The 25,103-nt window shown below is 31.5% G+C and overlaps 1 protein-coding gene, 1 long non-coding RNA gene and 2 other non-coding genes across 4 annotated transcripts; 3 read left to right on the forward strand and 1 right to left on the reverse strand.

Moving 5' to 3' along the window:
* The first annotated feature begins 7,421 nt into the window (after positions 1-7,421).
* Positions 7,422-8,206, forward strand: LOC131633555 (uncharacterized). Its single transcript, XR_009293351.1, has 2 exons — positions 7,422-7,878; positions 7,982-8,206. It is a non-coding gene; the product is annotated as an uncharacterized LOC131633555 (long non-coding RNA).
* Positions 8,207-10,779: 2,573 nt separating this feature from the next.
* On the forward strand, positions 10,780-10,860 carry LOC131633564 (small nucleolar RNA SNOR75). Its single transcript, XR_009293353.1, has one exon. It is a non-coding gene; the product is annotated as a small nucleolar RNA SNOR75 (small nucleolar RNA).
* A 67-nt stretch (positions 10,861-10,927) lies between these two features.
* On the forward strand, positions 10,928-11,003 carry LOC131633563 (small nucleolar RNA Z105). The gene has a single exon (XR_009293352.1). It is a non-coding gene; the product is annotated as a small nucleolar RNA Z105 (small nucleolar RNA).
* A 9,950-nt stretch (positions 11,004-20,953) lies between these two features.
* LOC131633558 (uncharacterized) lies at positions 20,954-24,952 on the reverse strand. The gene is made up of 6 exons (XM_058904258.1): positions 24,550-24,952; positions 23,470-23,726; positions 22,355-22,552; positions 22,145-22,235; positions 21,784-22,048; positions 20,954-21,639 (listed from the first exon to the last, which is right to left on the reverse strand). The coding sequence occupies exons 1-6, from the start codon at positions 24,837-24,839 to the stop codon at positions 21,313-21,315; spliced, it is 1,428 nt and encodes a 475-aa protein (XP_058760241.1). The 5' UTR covers positions 24,840-24,952; the 3' UTR covers positions 20,954-21,312.
* Between the last annotated feature and the right edge of the window lie 151 nt (positions 24,953-25,103).

Below are 25,103 nucleotides of genomic sequence, written 5' to 3' on the forward strand. Positions count from 1 at the left end.
CAAAATCTCCCAAACTTCTTTTGCAGATTCTGAATCACTAACCTTTTCGAAGTTGTCTGGACTCAGAAATTGATGAATTATAAAGAGTGTTTTATAACTCTTCTTCATCAATTCTTCGTGTTCTTTCTTTTCTTCTTTTGAAGTGTCTTCTTCAAGCTTTTCTACTCCATCCTTTACAAGATTCCAAAGACCTTGACACCTGAATAGAATTTTCATCTGTTTGCACCAATTCTCATAGTTATCTACTTTCTGAATTGGTAGACTTGCTAGATAATTTCCATTCCCATAATTCACCGCCATCGTGATTTTCTTCTTCTTCCCATGATCGATAAACCAGAGCTCTAATATTAGATGTTGGAAATCCATCAAACCCTATGATGAATTTCTATCAATCTTGATGAACAAGATTGTTATCGCCACACAATAGCAATGAAATAGGAAAAGAAATTTAAAGAAGAAAAGAGATTAGGGTTTCTGCAGAGTAACTCTCTGCCCACAAACTGTGGAAAACTTTGTTATTCAGTTGCAACTGCAAATTCTGTGAATATAAATTTTGACTTAATTACAAAATAATGAGGGTTACTCCTTATTTATAGATTTAAGTTAGCTTGTTTCCTAAGCCAAAGCCCAAAACTATATTAGCTCAAAATACCTATTTTGGAACTAAATCAAATCTAATCTATTTTAAATCTAAATTAAATCTATCTAGATCTAAAACAAATCTGTGTGTAACAAACTGTTTCCACATTTCTAAACAAAATCAAATCTTTTCGACACAAGGAATTATAATTTAACAATAACAGTCCAGGGATAGGGATATGAATATTGGAATATTATACCAACATTTGGAACAATTACTGAAGAAGAACAGTCCATATATTTATGTTCAGGGCTTTTATCATCACAAAGTCTTAGTTCGACCAAATTATGTTGAGTGTCACAGATAAGTTGTAGTTTAACGCCAATGACATCATGAACAACGGTCTAAATTTTTTCTTTCGAAAAGAGCTCCACAACTAATTTAGCTCCTATATTGTTCTTTTTAAGTATCTTTTTTATATCAGCTCTACGATAAATATCTATTGTGAGTTCGAAGTATTCAGTTTGTTTCAGCATGGATCATGAGTCGTGTTTATTCCACTCCTCTTGCAAAAAGGCTTTGATATCCTTGGCTAAAAATGGCCAATGAGCCTCAAGCTTACCCTCCAGTTCAGTAGAAAACTGATAAGAAAATTAAGTAAATAAATAAGCATATCATATAGTAAAAAGTAATAATAAATATTAAAGTGAAATAAACTTTCATATAACCTACCTTTAGTAAAGGAGTTTTTGGCATGGAGACGGATCAACAGTAGGTCTTGTGTTTTCATGTGTCAATAGGACGTGGATACTGAATTTGTTGACTTTGTCTTTTGTACTATAATAGAAATTAGTCTGACAATAACCTGGTGCCCATGTTTCCAATAACATGTAATAATCAAATGACCCTACACATGTTTGTAACAAGAAAACCAATATCAACAAAATCATTAACAACTTCATTTTAAAATACGGATATTTGTGATTACTATGTTGAGTTGAGTATAAAAAAACTTTTGTGCACGTATTTATAGTGAGTTTCACAACATATGAGTTACTTCACAATATTCTTTCAATTTTTATATTTAAATATTTCATTAATTGACTCATAAAAAGTTTTGCTTCTCTTTCTATAATGGTTAGTTTGCTTGTAGCAGGCAATTAATAATATAAAGAGTTAATAGTAGTTTACCCCCATGTAATATGAGCGTGTTTCAGTTTACCCCTTACCGTTGCCAAAGGCAGATTTTGGCAACAGTTTTTTTGAAAAAACCGTTGCCAAAAGGTAGGGAGGGGGGAAAGCAAAATTCGCTAACATTATAGGGGTTTATTACTATTAACCCTAATATAAATTACCAAATATACTCTATTTTTGTTTTTTACTTTTTCAAATAAAAATGACAGCATGTAGGAAAGAAGATATTAATAATAATATAACATTTTTAATCATTATCAATATTTATTATTCACACTGTCATGAACTCTTTTTTCAGTATTATCATGTTAATAACTGTTTATTATATATGTTTCAATTTTCATTATATTTATTGCAAATCTTGTCTCTATACTTTTTTATCTTCATCGTCTCACATGTTTTTTCCTTTTCTTTTCTTGTCTTATTTCACTAACCACATGGTTTATGTTCATATTCTTTTTGTTATTTTCCATTTTCTATTGCTAATTTCCTTTTCTCTGCACTTGTTATTTTGCCAATATTTCTCATTTCCAAGTAAAATTATGTATAAGATTGTATTATTTCCCATAGAAAAATTTATTTAAATATTTAGATGATATGATTCTCTTTTAATTTTGGTAATTACATTTTTAATTATTATTATTTTGATACACAAAGTATTGACATATAAGTATCAGTCATGCGGATTCAAATTATTTTGTAATATTTATCCAATAAGATGCGAGTTGTCTCATGGCGGATTATGCATTGTCCTTCAAGAATGGTAAGGCGGGATACACGTCAGAGTGTGGTTCAACCTTCCATCTTTGTGCCGAAATTAGTTTTCTTATTTTTTTATCTATCGATTGTAATTCTGGTAACAAAATCATATGACTATTACCAAATAAATGGGGCAAAAATTATGAAAAAGAGAGATTTAGTTTGAGTTAAAATTGAGAGTGTATTTTCTTTCATTCTCAGAACTTATTTTTTAGCTTATCAGCTTTTTATGTTGGTAAAATCTAACATATCGACCAGAACTTTTATAAAGCATTGTGGCGTCTTCTATACATAACAATTAGATATTCACCAATGTTTATGGTGTATATATATGAAGTTTTTTTTTTTTGCAAGTTTACGTTTGAGTTTGATTTGTTTAAATAAGATTTTAAATAATTGGATGTTTATGGTCCATAGGATCATCATGTGTCATAACACTCCAGGTATAGGGATATGAATATTGAAATATTATACCAACGTCTGGAACGGTTACAAAAGAAGAACAATCCATATATTTATGTTCGGGGCTTTTCTCAAAACAAAGTCTTAATTCAACCAAGTTATGTTGATTTTCACAGATAAGTTATGGTTTAACGCCAATGGCATCATGAATATCGGTCTCAAATTTTTCTTTTGGAAAAAGTTCCATAACTAATTTAGCTCATATACCGTTCTTTTTAAGTATCTTTTTGATATCAAATCTACGATAAAGATCTATTGTGAGTTTGAAGTACTCAGTTGGTTATGGAAGCACTTGTTCAAATCTACGATAAGTATCTTTTTGATATCAAATCTACGATAAATGTCTTCTCAATTCATATATTTTGAATTGTTCAGAAAAATATCATTTGGTTTGTGTTTGCAAGCACTTATTCCTCCTACACAAAGTCTTTTTTCCATTTTTTCCTCCATTAAACTCAAACTTCCTCTATATTTTCTTTTATCCATTTTTATATAATTTTTGTTCTAACAATTTTTTACTTGATTTTTTTAAATCCTTCACAAGAGACTAAGTTTTTTTACCTTGACACAAACGTCTTTTGTTTTTTCCTCCATTAAACTCAATCTTCCTTCGTCTTCTCTTTTATATATTTTTATATAATTTTTATTCTGACAATTTTTGCAGATCTTTCACAAGAGACTAAGTTTTTTCACCTTCAAATCTACCATTTTTTTAAGAGATCTACCAATTTTTTACCTTCACATTTATCAATCTTAAGGTAAAATGAAACATAGACATATAGATCTTAAGGTGAATTTTATTTTTGTTGCGAGTCTGATTTTTATTTTAGTTTCTTTGGATTTTTTTTATAAATATTATGTGATTTTACGGTTATCCATCTGATTGTATGAAAAAGATTGAGTTTTTTACGATTTTTTATGTTTTAGCAGTTATGTGAAAATGAAATCTTTAAACCTTTTATTCTATTTCATTAATATTTTTTTTATGATTTTTCAGATCTTGACTAATAGGCAATGTTTGTGTCTACGACTTTAGAATGTTGGTTGAATGAAGATAAGTTGGCCTTACTGACCAAAAAATTCCAATCATTTAATTTTGTAATTGTTACAATGAATTTGGTTATAGGTACTTGCTGATTGAAGCTACCTAGAAAGTGTAAAGAGCAACTCAAAACCATTGTTTTTTAGATCAACTGAAAGTGTGAAGGGCAACTAAAAAATTCCATGATTTGTACAACTTATATTAATAAATTTATAATTTTCATTAGTATGTTATTTAGTTTTTGTTTAACTTTTATTTATTAATAAAATTAGAATATTTTTAAATTAGTGGATTGATTATATGATATCAACTTCGAATGTTTTAATTAATTTTGTTCAAATCTTTTTATTATTTTTTATTCTACTATTTTTAATGGATGATAATATTTAATTATATGGGTAATAATTAGACATTTTATTTTAATAATCAATCATAATATCAAATTTTACCATTACTTTTTTTTTACTCTTATATAACTTTTCATTCTTTTTTATGGTAACTAATAAATATCAATTAATTTGATCAATTTCATTTGCCATTCAATTTTTTATTATTCACTGTCATAATATTTATTTTAATAGTTTTGGTAGTAAATAATTTTAAGTGTAATAATTTTTAGGAGAATAGATTTAGCCAACATTCTAATTTAAGTAAACATTTCTGATTTAATTAAACAATTTTATGACTATTAATTTTTATCCAATACAAGTCATAAATGTTTATTTCTGATAATAATTAGAATGTAATCATTTTTTAGTAGTTTTATGGATGATCATTATTGTTTGGCAAAGGGAAAATAAATGCAATAAAATTTTAATAAATTAACGGGAACCTGAAGTTACTGATTAAAATATTCAATATTAACGAGAACCTGAAGTTATTGATTAAAATATTGAATATTAACGGAAATATAAAGTTATTGATCACAATATTGAATATTAACGGGAACCTGAAGTTACTCATCATACTATATAATATTAACATGAACATGCAGTTACTGATCAAAATATTGAATATTACCGGGTACATGAAGTTACTGATTACAATATTTAATATTTACGGGAACATGAAGTTACAGATTAAAATATTGATTATTAACGAGAACGTGAATTTATTGATCACAATATTGAATATTAACGGGAACCAGAAGTTACTAATTAAAATATTAAATATTAACGGGAACCTGAAGTTATTAATCACAATATTTAATATTAATAGGAACATGAAGTTACTGATTAAAATATTATATATTAACGAGAACATGAAGTTAGTGATTAAAATATTGAATATTAACGGGAACTTGAAGTTATTGATTAAAATATTGAATATTTACGGGAACCTGAAGTTACTGATTAAAATATTGAATATTTACGGGAACATGCATGAATTTACTGATCACAACATTGAATATTAACGGGAACATGAAGTTACTCATCACAATATTTAATGTTAATGGGAACCTGAAGTTACTGATCAAAATATGGAATATTAACAGGAAGATGAAGTTACTGATCAAAATATTGAATATTAACGGGAACATGAAGTTACTGATCATAATATTTAATATTAACATGAACATGAAGTTACTAATCAAAATATTGAATATTAACGAGAACATGAAGTTAATGATCAAAATGTTAATTACTTTTAATATACATATTTTTGTATTAAAAAATATACATTTGAAATAAATGGGCGTCCCGTACCAAAACCCGTGCGAACGCACGGGTTTGTTACTAGTTACCTAATAAATGGGACAAAAATAATAATAATAAAAGAGAGATTTAACTTGAGAGTGTATTTTCTTTGGTTCTCATAACTTATTATTTAGCTTATCCGTTTTTTGTGATGTTAAAATCTAAAATATCGACCAGAACTTTTATAAACCGTTGTAGCGTCTTACTTAACAATCAGATATTCACCAATGTTTATGGTATATATATATATATATATATATATATATATATATATATATATATATATATATATATATATATATATATATATATATATATATATATATATATATATATATATATATATATATATATATATATATATATATATATATATATATATATATATATATATATATATATATAGGGACGGACCCAAAAACTTTATAAAGTGGGGGCAATATCTATGCCTCATAATCCTTCAATTGTATTATTTTAAAAGAATTTATAATAAAAAATCAAACATTTCAAACTAATCAAGGATTATCATTAATTGAAAGTATAAAATTTCTTTACACCGTTGATGCATTTCAATTAAATTCATATACATAAGTTTGAAGAGTTATTTTTAGAATCATCCAACTCCACATTATATTTATATAAATAAATATTTATTTTCCTAAATTTTATTATTCTGTAATATCAATAAAAATATTTTTATAAATAACTGAATATTATTATCCTCTTATATAATTTTACATTTTATTTCTTCATAATATTTATGGTAGAGATAATTATCACAATTACAATTCTTATTAATGCTATTATATATAATTTTAAAATAATATATAATATATTTTTCTATTGCTACAAACTTTATTAAAAGTATATAAATTTTTAATGATTTTAAATTTAATTTGCACCATATAATAATATAATAGTATTACATTATTATCAATATAAAGAGAAATTAAATCAATTAGAATAAAATAAAAATGATGTAAGAGCCAATGAGATTATGTGTTTATGTTTTTCAAAGCTTCCTTTCGTTCAAGTAAATATATAGTTATCCATTAACTAGTCATATGAATCTTTATGTAATTAATAATACATGTATATGATGTAGTGGGGGCATCAGCCCACATGATACATAACGTGGGTCCGTCCATATATATATATATATATATATATATATATATATATATATATATATATATATATATATATATATATATATATGTGAATTCTTATCTATCCAACTCAAAAAGTTGGATAAGATTACCTTCTATGTAAAATGCTTTGAAATCAACAAATAATTATAATATTTAATAAATAGTTAAATGTGTTAAGATTAGATGGCATCATGATTGGTGGAATGTACACTATCCAACTTTTTGTGATGGGTAAAGAAGTTGTCCATCACAAAAAGTTGGATAGTATACATATATATATATATATATATATATATATATATATATATATATATATATATATATATATATATATATATATATATATATATATATATATATATATATATATATATATATATATATATATATATATATATATATATATATATATATATATATATATATATATATATATATATATATATAAAAGGTTTTTTTTTTAGAGTATGAGTTTAATTTTAAATGATTGGTTGTTAGATTTTTGCAGATATCCGCATGGTCTATGAACACTTCAAGATTCGAAAGGTCCAAATTTTAAAATGGAATAATCTAAAAACTATGCAAGGCGTTATTATCTTTAGCAACAGATTTTCAAAGCTAGTGGGAGGCATACGAAACAAAATATAAAAAAGTGTCGATGATATCAAAGTGCTAGAAACCATGGGAATATAATATACATCCCTTTACTATAAAAACCATAATAATTAGATCATATACTCCAACAAGTGATTCACCATCAATCAAACTAAATCCTTAAACAACATTGAGGGGTTGCACAAAACATGTGCTACCGTCTGGAATGTGCAACATGTGGAAAATACACATGGGGAGGGTGTGGTAAACACTTGACCACACTTTATGGGAGTATTGATGAGGGAATGCATTGCATGTGCCGCTCATGGCCTGGCGTAGTTATACCCTCCCAGCAACGCACAAACACAACCAGTAACCAATCATCATCTTCTTCTAATGGTAGTATATCAACTTCTTTAATTTTTTCTTTTTCTTTTTTGGTTTTGTTTCTATTATAAACATAAACATAAATTGCAATGGTTTACTTTCTTTTTTTCTTCAGGAAATGAGGATGCACAAAGTTCTTGAAGTTGTTTCCTATCGATGCTGATCCGCAACAAATATAATAACAAAGTGCTAAGGATGATTTGATATTAATAATAATAATAATAACAATAATAATGCAATGTAGGATTGGTTATCGTGTTATAATGACCAACATTTATAACCTGTATTATTTTCTATGTTAGAACTTATTAATAAAGATGAATTCATTTTTTCTTGTCAAGTTAATAAATGATAAGAGTACTCATCAATGGCTAATTTAATAAAGTAATTATTTCGCTCGCCCACAAATCTAAAGAGCAGAGTCCAATTGGGAGAAGTATTTCGTTGTATCTATTCTATAGATAAAGAAATAGGTGAGACCTCACTAATGATCAGATATTTATCTTAACTACTAGTGTATTGTTTAGCGTCATATTTGATCGGGCGACATTTCGCATCTCACGCCGGGATACACGAAAGTAGTTTTAACAGTCTACCATATATAAACTCAAGGGCGCGTCATTTCATATATTCACTCTCAAACTATACCTCTTAGAATTCACTAACTTGGACATTGGAGTGTTGACCTTGCAAATTCTTTCCACCTCGTCGTATCAGAAGCTCTCGTCAATGCATCAAAAGATTTCGTTTCCTCAGCATTATGTATTTCTCGTTCCACCTCAAGACAATGACGTCGTATGTGAGAATCTGTTGATTATCTCGAATTCCCATAAAAACCATCATCTCTTCACTGCTCATGTGCTCCAAACGATCTTATTTTTACTCCCGCGTTCGATCGATCTTACGCGAATCATGGCAATTAACATCAAAGTTCACTAGACTAGTCGCCCAACACAACGTTGTTGTTGCTGCAATAGTTAATGCTCACGATCTAGGGAGAGAGGTTCCACCTATTCCAACGGCGGAAACCAATCCAGTTCTATTGACTTCTCCTTCCATTCAACCACCTCAAAATTTGCTTTCTCTGACTATCGACCAATCCTTCAAAATTTTAAATCGTCCTAACAGTTGATGCAAGATCAAACCTCCAAACAACTTTTACAGCAACTTCTGATCCCTGAACAAGAGATGCACCAAAGCCTCTAGTAGCTCCAAGCCAACCTAGGCTTGCGAGGAGCATATGAATTTTTCATTAACTTCAACAACTTGGTACAATAGTAGAATTGACGGTTATTGTCCGAAAACTCCCCAAAATTAAAGAAAATCTAAAATATGGTCCCTCCAAAGACCATACAGTGTAAGAAGCAACATCGCACGGCAAGCTCAGAACCACGCCACAATTGATCCTCATGGATGTTACCTCTACAAGTCGGGCCAGTCTTAGGTCACCAGATTGTTTTTGGCACGAGGGGACGAAGAGGTAGCCATACTACCCTAGGAGCACATCGCCATCACCAATAGCCAATGTGTCATTATCTAGAGGAAGACAAAATCGACAACAAAAGTCAAGCACTAGATCAAAGGAGGAACTAACTCTCTAGGAGTATCCCTAACATCCAGATCCCAAAGTCTCCGAGAAACTCCCAAAGTTAGATAGTTACAATGGGATTGGAGATCCGAATTACCACATTAAACATATTGATACTATGGTTGATTATCACCACGATAGAGGCGTCTCCACCAGCTCCTTGACTTTATGTGGGAATTTGATTGTTATAGTCGAACGTACAAAGCATCTCTGGAAGCACCCCTGACTTCAGGTGGAGATTTTATTGTTGTAGATGGACGTCCAGAACATCTCCGACAGCACCCCTGACTCTAGGTGGGGATTTGATTGTTATTATCAGACGTGCAAAACGTCTCCAACAACACCCCTGATTTTTCCCGTTCATGATTTGTAATGTGACGAACTGATTATTGTAGTCAAACCTGCAAAGCGTCTTCGATAACACTTGTGACTTTAAGTGTATCGAACTTCAATCACGTCAGTCGTACCTCGGGTTCCTTGTGGCTAAGCACAACCACAATGAAACGAATATTTTAGAAAATGACATATTTCATTTATAGTCACAGAATATCCATGTACATAAGAATAATAGTTATACAATCACATGAGTTAATATTTTGGAGTTTCGTCCTTCCTCATCTCGGCTGGCTATGGAGCGACAACATGAGTTCTTCTTGATATAACCTCATGTAAGATATTTTCTCGTGGAAGAGCGTTGTGGAGGCTTTTTGCAAAGGACAACAACCATTCTTTAAACACTTATGAGTTTTGTTGTCGAACAATAATAGTAAAATGATTTTTTTCCACCTATTTATTATTATTTATAATGTAGTACTATATATAAATATAATTTTGTTTGAAAGATTATCAATTGCATATTATTTGATAGATAATACATCTCAAAATAATTTTAATATAATAATAAACTAAATTTGAGATACAAGAAATAGCAGTGAAAAATAAATATTCCCCTATTATAAAGTTTATTAATAGGTTAAAGACGCTAATTTCATAAGAGGGGTAGGAGTGTGAAAACAAACTAGTGAGATAGTAGTAGCAATTTCCCAAAACATTCTCTCCTACTCCTTTTATTTGCAAAGTATGGGCCATTAATTGCGGGTTAAGGCCCATTGAAACCTAAATGTTGCCACAAACCCTAAAACACTCATAACGGAGCCCGTTCTCTATAAAATCGAACATATCTTCAGATCTACAAGTATCATTGCTACTGCGCTTCTTTCCAAAACCTTATATTTCAGTTCTGTTCTTTTGTTTTATTGTTATGTAGCATAACATGTTTTCTTCTAAGTGTTTGGTTTTATTTAGTTTGATGTTAGTTGTGATTTTCTCTGTGATGATTAACAATTGATGACGAGTCCGATCCATTCAAAATCCTGACGACATATCGAGGCATTTGTCTGAGAGAATTTCACTCATCTTACACTGTTTTAAATTATTTAATATAATTTTATTTTAGATGCTTTGGTTTTAGGCATGGCATGATGATGATACAAGTGAACCTTTCCATATGATTAAACACAGGATTAAAATATCCTCCTACTCATTCTGAATGCCATTGCCTTCATATTTATTTATTTTATCTAAATTTCACTGTCTATTTGTTTTTGCAATCTTCTTAGTTTATATTTTTTTCATCTTGAAATAAAGAGATTCACTTTGGTGGCTGTGATGAGAGTGATAATATCATTAATTGAGTTCTCGATGATTATCTTTCAAGCACTTTTGAGCTACCTTAATACTCTTCGTTTATTTTTAACTATTATTTTAGTATAGCCTTAGTTAATTTCCTTCATTCATATAATTTAGTAATTTTGTTAGTAGTTTGCAAACATAAATGGAGAAAATATGTTCTACTTATTGTTGTGGTCATAAGTGATAAGGTTTTGGATTATGTATCAAATTACACTTTTACGTCTCTTACAAAGAATGGTTCCGTGTATCATTTGGAATAGTTGGTAGTTTGGTATCTTGATAAGAAATGGTGGTAACTTTACACAGTAGATAGTATACAACTTTAAAAAACATGAATTTATTTGAAGGCTATTTATTTTTAAAAAAGTAGAGATACTTGAATTTTAATTGTAACTTTAAGAAGCGTGAGATAGTTGAATTAGTTGTAACTTTAGGTATTGGGTGTATACAGTTTTGTAATTGTAAAAATACCATTCCTAGAATTGAAAATATGTTTTCCATTTAATTTTCTTCATTTAAAATAAAACTCTTTCACTTAATATAACCTTTAGGTAGGTTATATTAAAATAGATTTGATTGAAACCGGATTTTTATATGACCTATCATTCGGATCTTAAAATAGGTTTTTCCTTGTGGTCATAAATATGGGTGGGTGATCATGAAGCTGTTGTTTCGCTTGGTCGTGTAATCAAAGCTTCTAATGATAGAATTCTCCTAGCTTCCTGCCAGAGATTCTCCAGCTACACCGATGCAACTACTGCTGAGCTAATGGGGATCTTGTGAGCAATGCAGTGGGCAATGTATCTTGCCTTGGAACACAAGCTAGACAATGTTGTTTTTCAAACTGGTTGTGGTAGAAGTTGTAATGTGTGGATTTGTGGTAGATATAATTAATTTTAATAGAATTTAATTTGATATAATTGAGTTTTACCTGAGTTGGGAGAATTAAGAATATGAATTATCATTTTTTTTTAATAACCATATATTTAAAAAAATTACATAAATAATTACGTTTCGAAAAAATTATGCAATATTAGGTTTTTGAAACCCGTAACACAAGGCGCCATTTTACGTGGCTTATTCTTTTTATTTTAGCCCTAGGTGTCATCTGACATGGCACACTTGGTCCAATAAATCATGTCAAATTGTGCCTCTCTTCAACTTTTATGACATGACACACTTGGTCCAATAAACCATGTCAAATGGCGCCTCTCTTCAACTTTTAGGAGGAGGGGTCATCTCATATGGCTCCTCCTTGTATACGTGTCTTCTACAAATGCACCAAGGTGTCATTTGAGATGGCGTCTCTCTTCATCTAGTACAATGGTGGTGTCGTCTCACATGGTGCTTTGGTGAGCCTTGTATATGTGTCTTCTACAAATGCACCAAGGTGCCATTTGAGATGGCGCCTCCCTTCATCTAGTACAATGGTGGTGTCGTCTCACATGGTGCTTTGGTGTCAACGTTTCTGATACGTGGTTATTTGCGTAATGTTTTTTTTAATATATGGTTATTTAAAAAAGAAATTCATGGATCATCTCTTATTTTTTTCTTCTTTCCTCTTCATTGTTTCTATATCTTTTTTAATCTCATTCATCATTAAAAAAACAAAATATAATGGAGAGAATGAAATTAAGACAGAGAAAATGGAGAGGAATGGAGAGGAAAGGAGAAAAAAATTAAGCATAGGATCTAAAGTGGAGAATTAATTAATGTTTGAATACATTTGTATAATAATATGCTGAACGATAAATTTTGGTGGATATTGCTAGAGCTCTTTTGTCTCCACATCAATTCCTCTGCCCATAGGAAATTGTTTCTTTATTCTAGAGATTTGTTAACTTTATCTAGAGATATCTAGAGATGTGTTGACTTTAATTTTAGCTTCTCCCTTGCCCTAGACTCTACTTCTAACAGGTTTTCAGTGTCAAATTCAAGCCGACAGTCACATTAGACTATAGTTTGGGAGTTTCGAGGTAAGGGGAGAGGAATATTTTTGAAAATGAATTTTTAAAAAATATAAAAAGTATTTAATATTTTTTGAAAAAAATGACTTTGTATAGAATGATAAAAGAGTGTATATCATTATTATATTTTTAATTTTCTGAATACTATAACAATATAAAAAATATTTTGAAAATTATGTAAGCTTTCCAAAAGCCTTCAAAGCTTTCCTTCAATACAAATTTTGAGTTCTTTTAAGTTAGGGGGTTTTTGGTGTTATGAATAAAATCAAACCCTCTAAACCAAAATCATTCAATTCTTTTCACCGAATCCTTATGTTTTTTTCAAAGTTCCCCCCTCTCTTCCTCTCCAAACTCTCAAACACATCCTTAAGGATTCCTCAATCTTATGAATTCGTTTGAGTTTGTCGATCCCTAATCTTGTACTATTCATTCATAATTTTCTGACTAGCTCTTCACATATGTTGTCTCTAGCCCACGCTTCTTCGAATATGAAGATTCAGACTTTCTTTTTTTGTTTGTTCAAGTATATTTATTTCTGTTGATAACATTAGTTGTCATTCATAATTAGTTATCATTAATTTCTGTTGATAAAATTAGTTCAATTGTGAATCACTTTAGCCTAGTTGTAGTTGTGAGGAGACTTTCCACTGTGTAGATATATAATAAATGTGCTGGATACCAGCAATGTGCGTTTTAACTCGTTTTTATTATGATTAATCTTGCATTTATTATTAAATTGTGTTAAGCATGAAAGTGATCAAGGCGTTTTGTTCTGCACTATGAGAAAAACTTCCAATCCAAATGTAACCTACCCGGTGAGTGTGTGAGTATTTGATAACCACTTTGAGCCGTTTTGCCAAGATTCAATTGGTATCATTTCCTTGTTTATATTTGCCGATTTTTGATCTGAATCTTGATGACTTTCTTTTAACCTTGAAGAGTATCATGAAATGTGGTTAGGAGTGATTCCTTTTCGCCTTAGAATAGAGAGCATTCGTGATTATGTGGTGGTAATATTCAAGTTGGGGAGAATTAAAAAAAAAAATTGGTTGTATTGATGTTGAGAAGAAAATAAGTGATTGCTCAAAAGAGAAAAAGAAAAAGAAAAATAAAAATAAAAGAGCTTTGTATATAGCTAGTTCCCTTTAAATTAAAAAGATGAACTCTTGAGCAATATATTTGTGTGATCGGTTGATAAAGAGGTGTGGATGTAAATGTATTTGAATGCTCTCTTAGGTATTGACCCTTTCGATTCAATGGCCGTGAGATATGACACTTCCTTGTTAACCAAGCCAAGCTACAACCCGAAAGTCCTTAGTGATTCATGCTTATACACTTTTTTATTTATTTTGTGCTTAGATGAGTTCATAATTAATTCGGTATGTTTGCGTCATTGACTGGTGAGTGTTAGGATCCTCCATTTTTGTTCTCTCAATAGAGAAGTGCGTAGGTGTGATTCATTCGTGAACTTCTTTTGCTTGTGGAATTTTTGACATAGAATTTGTATATAGGATTAGCATTGTTATCATGGTACTTTGATGGAAACTGGTAAGGATTGATCTTTGTGTACTGTGGGAATTTGAACCACTCAATTGTTCTTGTTTCTGCCTGGTTGTTTCATTTGTGATATTTTGTGTTCCCGGTAATTTATCATTGTTTTGTTTGAGGACAAACAAGAATTTAAGTTGGGGAGAGTTGTTAGGTGCCAAATTGTGTTAATATTTAGTTTAATTAATGGCACCTTTCGACCGTTTTTATCGGATATTCGTAAAATTCCCTGAAGTTTTAGATAATTATTTAAAGTTTATAATTTTAAGCTTTCTTTTAATGATAAAATGTGTTTTAGTTGTGATTTTGTAGGTTTTAGCCAATTTTGGGAAGTTTGGAGCTTGTTTTGGCCTTCATTGAAGAGTGCTGGGCAGAAGTTAGCGCGCGTCGCGCGGAGATATGGGCGCGTCGCGCCCTGGGCAAGATATTTTGGAGCTTCAAAGCAGAGAGTTGCGCGCGTCGCGCGTCTGGGCGGTTTATATTTTTTAAGTGTAATGGCGCGTAGCGCGCTGGAGGGCGCGACGCGCCCTGGACAGAAAACAGTTTTACTATAAAAGGAGTAATTGTGATATTTGAGCTTCTTCTTGATATATTAAGAGCTCTTGGAACCCTAACTACTGTAGCAAGTGAAGAATTGGAGATTCGAAGCTTTGATCGTCGATTAATCGCCGTAGATGCTTGTTGATCTTCATCCTTTCCTTCTTGAGCAAGCTACCATTTTCATGGATAGCTAAACCTCTTTTGTATCAAGATAAGATGTAATCTTCCTAGCCTTTTGTATGATTTTCTTGTGAATATACTATGTATGAACAAGTGATGATCAATATAGATGGTTTAGTTTGTTTATTAAAGCTTTTATTTGGTATAAGTGTTTGAGACATCAATGTTTGTATCTAGACCTAACTTTATCATTTATCAAACTATAAATTGCAGACATGGATTTAGTGCTTGATGTTTACTTAGTATCGGTTTTAAAAACGTTATTTGTATTGTTTAAACGGTGGAGAAATCGTCGGTTAAACAATACGGTAAATCTAAATATATCGTTGCGGACACGGACGATATAGGCGTCGATACGTAATTATATTGATTGTTACCGAGTTCATATACGTATATTTATAAGGAGACATACAAATTTAGGTCGATGAAATCGAATCTTGATACATTTTCTTTAACTAAGAACTTTCATTAATTTACTCTTTGCTACTAAAGTGATTGAATGATCTTTTGCAAACCCAAAACTAAAGTAACATTAACTCAAGACAAAATAGGCTATAGAACGGCGGTGATATCGCAATAATCCCTGTGGATACAATATAAACGAAAAGTACACCACAATACTCTTTCAACAGTTATAGCTTAGCAGTTTCATTGGTGAAGGTGGTGTTGGACTTTGATACGTTTGTTTTGTCTGTTGTTTCCTCAATCACCCTCCTCCTTTTGAACTTTTCACGGTCCATATCCTCTATTGAACCCTTTGTTATCATAACATCAACTAGGTGTCTCTTTCTTTCAACAGCTATAGAGCATTTACCTTTCTGTTGCTTCTTTTTTCCCTTTTCTTTTTCTACTCCAAGTCTTGTGTTTCACCCCACTACATGCACCACTGATTTGCTCCTTTGTAGGTAGGGCAATAATGGCTACTGCTCTCAAGGATTCTGCTATAGTTTCAACTTCTAGAATCTCCCTCATCTTATTCGAAGCTGGTTCTTGTACCACCTGATATCACATTTGTCCTAGACTTGCTCATGCCTTGTTCAACTTCTACGTCACCCTCCTTCTTTTGTTTGTCCAATTCACATCTACTATGACTAGATGAAACATTGAATGGACTTTTGTTGCACGTCCTTGAAATTGAATCATGTTGTCTTTGTTCCTCGTAAACCTTTGGGAGAGAAGAAGCCCTCATCCAAAGTCCATATGATGGATCTTGTTTGTATAGGTCTCCATACCCTTCTTCACTAAGATCTCCAAATGCCTCGCAATCTTTGACCCATAAACAAATCAGAAAATATGAAGTTATTCATACTTAAAGAAAACCTTGTGAATCTTCTCTTTGAATCGCCCTACAGTTCTTCGTTTTAGAGGTTTCCTCAAATCCATCTTGACTTTTATCCTCGAGAAATTCCCATTTCGATGAGCTTCCTAAGCGTCTAATTCTTTAAAAGATCCAAGGACTTCACCAATCTTCTTAGCCAACACTTCAGATCTCAAAATTAATGGGAGATCATAAACCTTCAAACAGAAGCTCCGAAAATGCATGTCCAATCCCGATGGTTGTTCTTCTCTTGAGACACGATCTAGAATCAATAGATTCTAATAAAAACTCCAGGGTCCGTTACGCAACACCGATTCCAAATCCCGTTTTGTTGAGAACTTAAAGAGAAACAGGTTCTTATGGAGCTCTTGTGTCTCTATCGGGTCCTTGAGCCTCTGCGCTCCTATTATGGTATTGATACACTCTTATATTGACAAATGTTTCCAACTAAGGTTTGCTAGAAAACTTCAGCTCCCGATACTTCGTCGCAATCTGCCGTCACACCCTCCTATTCTTCCTTTGACAAAGGTATATTTCGCCATTTTTCCATCGATGCAGAAGGGCTAAGGTATATTTCTAAATACACTTTGAGATACTTAGGAACAAAAATTGCCACATGCAATAGAGAAAGACCTGAAAGAATTGGAGAAGGAAAACGTCGCCGCTAACCTTAGGTTAAACGTGGAAGAGAAGCATGCTAAGTTTGAGAGAGAGAGAGAGAGAGAGAGAGTTTGACCTCTCTTTACCATGGATATATCTCTGAATTACCAATCTTTCATTCTTTTTCTTATTTAATACTCCCTCCGTTTCAAAATGAGTGACGTTTAAGATTTTTGCACACAGATTAAAAAATACAACATAAGACATTGCACTTTTACTAAATTAACTTTATAAATGTGTTGGAAGTAGTGTAAAGTGTAATAATTAAATGACATAAGAAGGAGTAGAAAAATAACAATCATAAAATGAGTGACATTTATTTTAAAACAAATTTTATTTGTTAAAATAACACTTTTTAAAAAGGCGGGAGTAGAAAAAAAATAACAAGGAAAAAACTTGGCTTAAATGCAGTTATGGTCCCCCTATATTGAATTTGATAACTTTTTAGTCCCCCTTTAAAAAAAACCAGCTCTTTAGTCCCCATTTATTACATTCTATGTTTTTTTGGTAGTCCCCCTTAACATGGCAGACTCATTTGCAGATGTGGCATCTCAGCTTATGACTTATCAAATTTTTAATCTTGCCATGTCATTAAACAATCACTAATAATTAAAATAATTTCAATTATTAATTAAAAGTATTAGCCCTTCAATATTGGACCACTAATTAAATACTTTCAATTATTTTATTTTAAAAAATAAAAGGTATTATTTATTCATTAATCTCAAATATCTGTCTTTCAATTTATGTTCATCAATCATCATTCCTCATGTGTATCTCAGACACAAACCCAGAATTACTTATCATCCATCAAGCTTTTCAACCCCATTTTTCATCACTTACTTTATCAGCATATTCTCTATCGGAAAGTAAACAGAAAAAGAAACGATTTTTCTTCTCAATCTCTCCTCTCATAGTTCACTATTATTGCAAACAAATGAAACACTAAATCAGATCTGAATGTTGATGGAGTCAAAATTAGACAACAACACCAAAGAAATGAAACACTAAAATAGATCTGAATATTCCTGATTTCGATTCCATCTATTTCAACGTTGTTGATTTGGGAGATTTTCTATTTTTGATAGTATTTGATTTCATCTATTTCAGATGAGTTTTTATTGAAATGTTTTAGGTTTTGATCTATTTCAACTTATATCGATTTCGATTTTGAGTTATGGATTTTGTTGATTTTGTATAAAGTTGTTTTAATTATTTTATGTTCTGGATTTTATGTTTAATTTTTTATGAGCTTGAAACTACCAAATAGAAAAATAAGCAGAAACTGTAGCAGACTATTTTGATTAAGAGGAAAAGATTTACTCAAATGTTGTGGAATATAGAAAAAATATTTAGACTAAGGAAGAGATTTTTGTTGTTGTTGTTGATGTTATCGGAGATAAAAAGGAAGAGATTTTTTGAGTTTAATTAAACCCAAATTGGTGAAGATGGTGAGTTTATTTAGACCTAAAGCTTGGTATCGCTTGCTTGCTTCATCCAGTGTAAGAACATGTCCGCATTCAGCAAGGGAAGTTAAAATTTCTCCTCTCAACAACGCGTCATCATGAATTCCTCCTACATTAGGATCCCAACCAAGCTTCCTGCAAAGCAATATTAAACAGAAATGTAATAGCATAAATACTTTAATTCCTCAATAATTCGTTAAATGCAAATAAGAATTTAAGAGAATTTAAGAAATCAATTAAATTTCAGAAAAAAATATTAAAGAGAATTTAATTTTAATGATTTGTAAAAGGCTAATTTTGAGTTTTTTTTAATTTTTTTTATATTTAATCATTTATAATATTATTTTATATAAACTATATTTTTTTAAATATTTTTTGGATTTTAGTTACATGGCATGATTAAAAACTTGACAAGTCATAAGTTGAGATGCCACATCTGCAAATGAGTCTGCCATGTCAAGGGGGACCAGCAAAAAAAACATGAAATATAATAAATGGGGACTAAAAAACTGGTTTTTTTTAAAGGGGGACTAAAAAGTTATCAAATTCAATATAGGGGGACCAAAACTGCATTTAAGCCAAAAAAAAACTTTAGATTTTACTTTCTTTCATGTTCCAATCAGTACTTTGAGACTTTGAGTGACTCATTCCAAAAAGTATAAAGATGTGTTTGGTTAAAGGAAAATGAAGAAATCATGTCCCAATCAGTACTTTGAGTGACTCATTCCAAAAAGTATAAAGATGTGTTTGGTTGAAGGAAAATGAAGAAAAAGAGAGAAAAAAAATTATTTTAAATTTCAGTAATTTGGAATTCTTTTTCAAAATAAAGAGATGGGAGCAAATTTTATTGAGGTACCTCCCAAAGGAGAAATTTGGAATAAAAAATCCTCTTAAATTTTTTACTAAACACTATTAAGAATGCTCATGGTCACCAAGTTTTATATATTTACATAATTGGTTATAAAATCGGTTATATCCATAACTAAGTTTTATAATAAATTATAAATTTCATAGCAGGTTTTAAAGTTCATAACCAGTTTTTAATTTAAAACCAGTTTTGAACATAAAAATCAATTTTTAAAATTAGATATTAACTTTTTACAATTGATTTTTCAGTTAAAAATTAATTTTATATATAAAAATTCAATTATTAAAAATAGATAAAAGCACGTTTGGATAAAATAGAAGACAAATGAGAAAAAATCAGGAGCAAATATGTATTCTTTTTTCCTTGAGACAAACCACACAAGGGAGTTTGTTTGTTTGTGTAGAGTAGAAGTATATGACAATAATTTAGAAATGTAGTTACTTATCCTACTGGAATCTAGCGTAGTCAACTACTGTATCTAAGACATTAACTTATCATTAAATATCTAAGAGGAACTTACATATTTTTATTTTTGAAAAATGACATAATGCATGAAGCGAAAGAATGTCTGATAAATTGAAGTCACAATTGTATTGATCAAGTTATAAATTAACTTTGCTGCTGTGTGTGAAAAATGTTAAGTTTGGAATGAGATTTTTTTAGATAATTATCTTTCTATCTTAAAATAAGTGTCATAATTAATCATTTCACCCACACATTTGATAATTAAAAGAGAGAATAATATTTTTACCAAACTATTATTGTTTACTATTGATATATTTGAATTATGATAAATGCCTATTAAAAGAATAATAAAATCAGAATATTAATTAAAGAGTATAATTGAAAGATAAAAAATTAGAATTGCATTAGAAACTATTTTGAAACACTTATTTTAAGACAAGTAATTTTACAAAATACAACACTTAAAGTCAATTCTTAACTATGGAGAGAGCGAGAGGGATTTTAAAAACAAAAAATTTTAATTTTAATTTTTTGATTTGGATATCCAAAATAGAGATTTCCATTAAAATCATATCAATATCATGTGCAAAATATAGATTTGATTAAAACAATACTAATAATTAATCAATTCTTAATAACCGGATTAAGATATAAATAATTTGTAATTTGTATAACTGTTAATTTGAGCACCCCTAAATACTCCCATATTTTTAATTTAACTTTATCCAAGTGAAAAATGTAATTTTACATTTTTCCTCCATTAAAATTCATCCTTTCCTCTTATGAAATCAAACGGAACATTTTAAAATCCCTCAACTCCCACATTTTCCCTCTTTCCTCCGTTTAAAATTCATTTCAATCCCTCCCCTTTTTCACCAAACTAACCCTAATCGAACATGCATATAATGGGGACAGTGATTACAAGTTTTTGAGGGTGAAACATTTCAGTCTTTAGAAACATGTGCCGAAATCAGTTAGAGCTGCACATCAACCTACAGTAATGAAAAATACGGCATAACACTTTCCTGAAATCAGTCAATCATGGAACTTGCAAGAATTTGTCCGATCCATAATTCAAAGAGTCACCAAACTGTATGGTGGCATTCAGTGTTCAGACAGTGCACTCCATACAACAGAGCTGAGACCAGTATACATCATGCGTTGCCACCATCGCCTTTGTCTTCGGTTGTTTCTAATGCTGGTTTCTTTGGTATGCCAGCTTCTGCCACACTTGCATTTGATGATCGCTTAACTCCTCTTCCTACCACGCCAAGGTGTGTGACTCCAGCAGATCCATTGGTGTGAGCGGTTGAAAAGGTTGGGGAGTCAAAACCTCCACTGCTGTGGGCAGTAGCCAACTGTGTAGAGCTCACTCTTCCTTGAGATGGTTCCTTTCCATTGCCTGCCTTGGCAGCTGCTATTCCTAGAATCTCAGCGAGAATTGATTTTGGGTTTGAGATTAACTGTTGTAGATCATCAAGCTGCAATTCCAAATATTCACAGTTGTATCAATATAACATTTGACAAATAGGCCTCAACTTTTTTAAGCTGCAATTCCATATATTCAGTTATATCAAAATAACATGTGACCAATAGGCCTCATAACTTTTTTTAATGAAGTCTACCTTCTTTTCCAGCTCACTTGAGAGACCTGTGAGAGTTTCAATTTCTGCTTGTTTATCCACAATTGAGATTTTAGACTCAGATCCAGGGCATGTTTGTTCATCCCGCTCTAACTTGGATGCAGGAGATGTAGAATCTGAAAAACTCTTTACTTCATTTGTGAGACGAAGTAAACGTGCCTTACAAACAGATGTAGCCTTCTCTAAATAAGCAATAGCTTCTTCAGGCCTAGAACCAACCTCCAAACACAAGCATATACGGAAATTTCTTATTTCACAAGTTAAGGTTGTCTAGTAGTGGAATACCAAGCCTAAACACAAATAATATAATATCGCATCAAACTAAGAATTAAGACAAGGATACAAGTCAGCAATATTTCTATCATCAGGTTCCACCAACTGTTCTAAGATGGATAGTGCCTTCTGGTAATCAGAGAGAGATGTTTCAAAATCCTCTGTAAAAAACAGATCCCAGTAAGAATTCAACCTTTAGAATAATTGTATCCACCATTTTCTGTGTTTGGAGAAGAAAGTATTGGATAAATTTAAAATAAACAGAAGAGCATGAAAATACCTCTTTCCAAAGCAACATCTGCCAATGTTGACAATATATCTACTTGTTCCATAGTATTGACAGATTGCTTTTCAACAATGGCTCTAGCAATATCAAGCATTTTCCAAGCCAAGTCCAAGTCAGACTCATCTTCGTCACCTTCTGCCGAGCCTTCGGCGTCACTATCCTCATCGTCTTGCTGGTCTTTCTTACCAGACACTGTTTCACATTTAAAAAGAACACGACTAACAATGAGAAATTGTTTTCTATGCAGACTACAACTAAAGTGATTGTGAAATCATAAGTTTACCCAGAAAAGTGTATAAAAAATGCACTTAATCTACAATCAAACAATGATCTTTGCTAGCTATTGTAAATTTGGTTAGAATAGTAGACATTGTGAAACAAGGTTTCTACTCCCTACAATTCAGGAGATAGTGTTCACGACTTTCTAGCATAAAATGCATTAACCATGTGCTTTGAATGCTACGGACTTAGTTCTCACGTGTCATAGACTCGCGAGTAATTTTAAACCCCAAAATAAATGCCAATCATGCACACATGTCAAAGAGAAGGAAAAAGTGACCTGACTAAGACACAAAAATTAAAACATTGCGCTTTCCCATTTCTTGAGTAAAGAGTTCATAAATCAAGGACTCATGTCCCTACAACAATTCAGAATGTAGTGTTCACAAGTTTTCAGCATACAATGCATTTGAATCCCACAGACTTGGTGCACCCATGACACAGACTCACGAGTCCTTTTAAACCCCACAATAAGTGATAACCATGCACACATATCAAAGAGAAGGAAAAAGTGACTTGATTTCGACACAAAAACTAAGAACATTTTGCTTTCCCTTTTCTTGAGTGAAAAATTCATAATCAAGGTAACTCATGTCCACAGAAACAGAGACTAAAGAACATCACATATTTACTCTTTCATTAAAAACAATGTCATGAAGGCATGAAACACTTTCTCTTAGTTGCAATGACTGATGAGTGGAAGGCAGTATAACGCAGACAGCAATCAGCACATTAATATCATACATGCTTTGAAGAACAAATATAGTAAAATGTTCTCATTCCTCGTGAGTCGTGAAGCAACCAAAAAATACCAGAAGCAACAAACTGACCATTATTCACTTCTGACTCCTGGTTATTTGAAGTCACATCCTGCTCAACATTGCTTGGAAAAGATGCAGTGGAGGATTCAGCATTCACAGCACTCTTCACAGGTCCTTCTTTATTGGAGCCATGTTGCGACCCGTCCTGTTTCTTGGGAACAGCACCCAAAGGATCGGCTTCCTCCTGAGCCTTGTAAAGCAGTGCACAGCCATACTTGTAGTATGTGTGGACACACTCAGGAGCAAGTTCACCATAATGGGCCACTCTGTTGATTAAAACTCATTCAGAACATTGTGAGTACTGAGTAGAGCAAAATGAAGCTTAGAAAATATTTACACGTTCTTCTGTGGACATGTAATTGATATGTTCATGGGTCCTATAAGAGTATCAGGTCGGTTTGACGATAGTAAATATTCTGCTGGTAGGATTACAATAAGAAAGTATCAAATTAACTAAATTTTCTATTAGTTCAGTGCAAAACTACATCATACTTCATATCAACCCAAGGTTTTCCTGAAATCTCTATGGACTATGATATCTAAGCATAGTTGACAACTTGACATAAAATGCCATCCATAACACTCACATACATATTTCAAATATTAAGAAAAGAAAACATGATTTCATTCCATCAACAAATATTCTTAAACATTGATAGTACAGAATTTGGCAACCGCCACTGAATAATTGGAAGCTCTTTTGAAAATAAAAATGTCAATAACCAACCAAGCAGAGCTATGCAAGTCAACCAATCCTAGCATGGAGATAGTGAAAACCAGACAAGATAGCATCTTAGTGTAGATTTGTTTTGACGTGATACTTACAAATTCGAGTAGTGTAGTATGTGCATAATCCATAAAACACAGAGAACGTCTATAACCTAACACTGAGAACATGAACTTCTAAGCAAGATTGTTTCCAACTCAATTCTCAATCATTTAACCTAAAGATCAAATCCAAAGCTTATGAACGACTAAACCAGCAAAAGCATATCGTAACAGTAATCTACAACGAAATAAGCAAATCAAAAAAAAAGCAGCTCAAAAAATAATCTCCTTAGCTAAGGTAATTGCGTAAAGAAATTGAACCTGATCTCGAGAGCACGGCTATAGTTATCAGCTGCCTCACCAAAATCGTTCTCTTTCATGGCCTTGTTTCCCTTATCCATCAACTCAACAGCCATGTCCAGAGACTTCTGACCATCACTACCGGTCGCCAGAACAGAAGTTTCCGACACGGTGGTGGACTCCACTGTAGTGTTGACAGTGATTCCGTTCTTGTCACCATGGATTAGGGTTTCCTCGACGACCGTTACAGTTTCCACAGTTTGAGGCATTGTAACGGAAGTCTCAGATGCAGTAGGAGCTTCTTCAACCATAGTGATCTTTAGCAAATTTCAGAGAGAGCTATGAGATTTCTTGAATTTGCTCAACAAGGGTTTGGGTTTTGGGGTTTTGTTCAGAGAAATGCTATATGGCGCAAAACGTGAGAAATGAAAAATGAAAAGAAACAACAAACCCGAACCCGAATCCGATATAATAAACCAGAACCGGTTACCGTATTACACTTTACACGTGTCAGTTTAAAAACCATGAATTAAGAAAGGGTATTTTGGTAATAATAAATTTTCGTATTGTGTAGT

The sequence above is a fragment of the Vicia villosa genome, unplaced genomic scaffold, assembly GCF_029867415.1.
Source record: "Vicia villosa cultivar HV-30 ecotype Madison, WI unplaced genomic scaffold, Vvil1.0 ctg.001135F_1_1, whole genome shotgun sequence".
In the NCBI taxonomy this organism is placed as follows: Eukaryota; Viridiplantae; Streptophyta; class Magnoliopsida; order Fabales; family Fabaceae; genus Vicia; species Vicia villosa.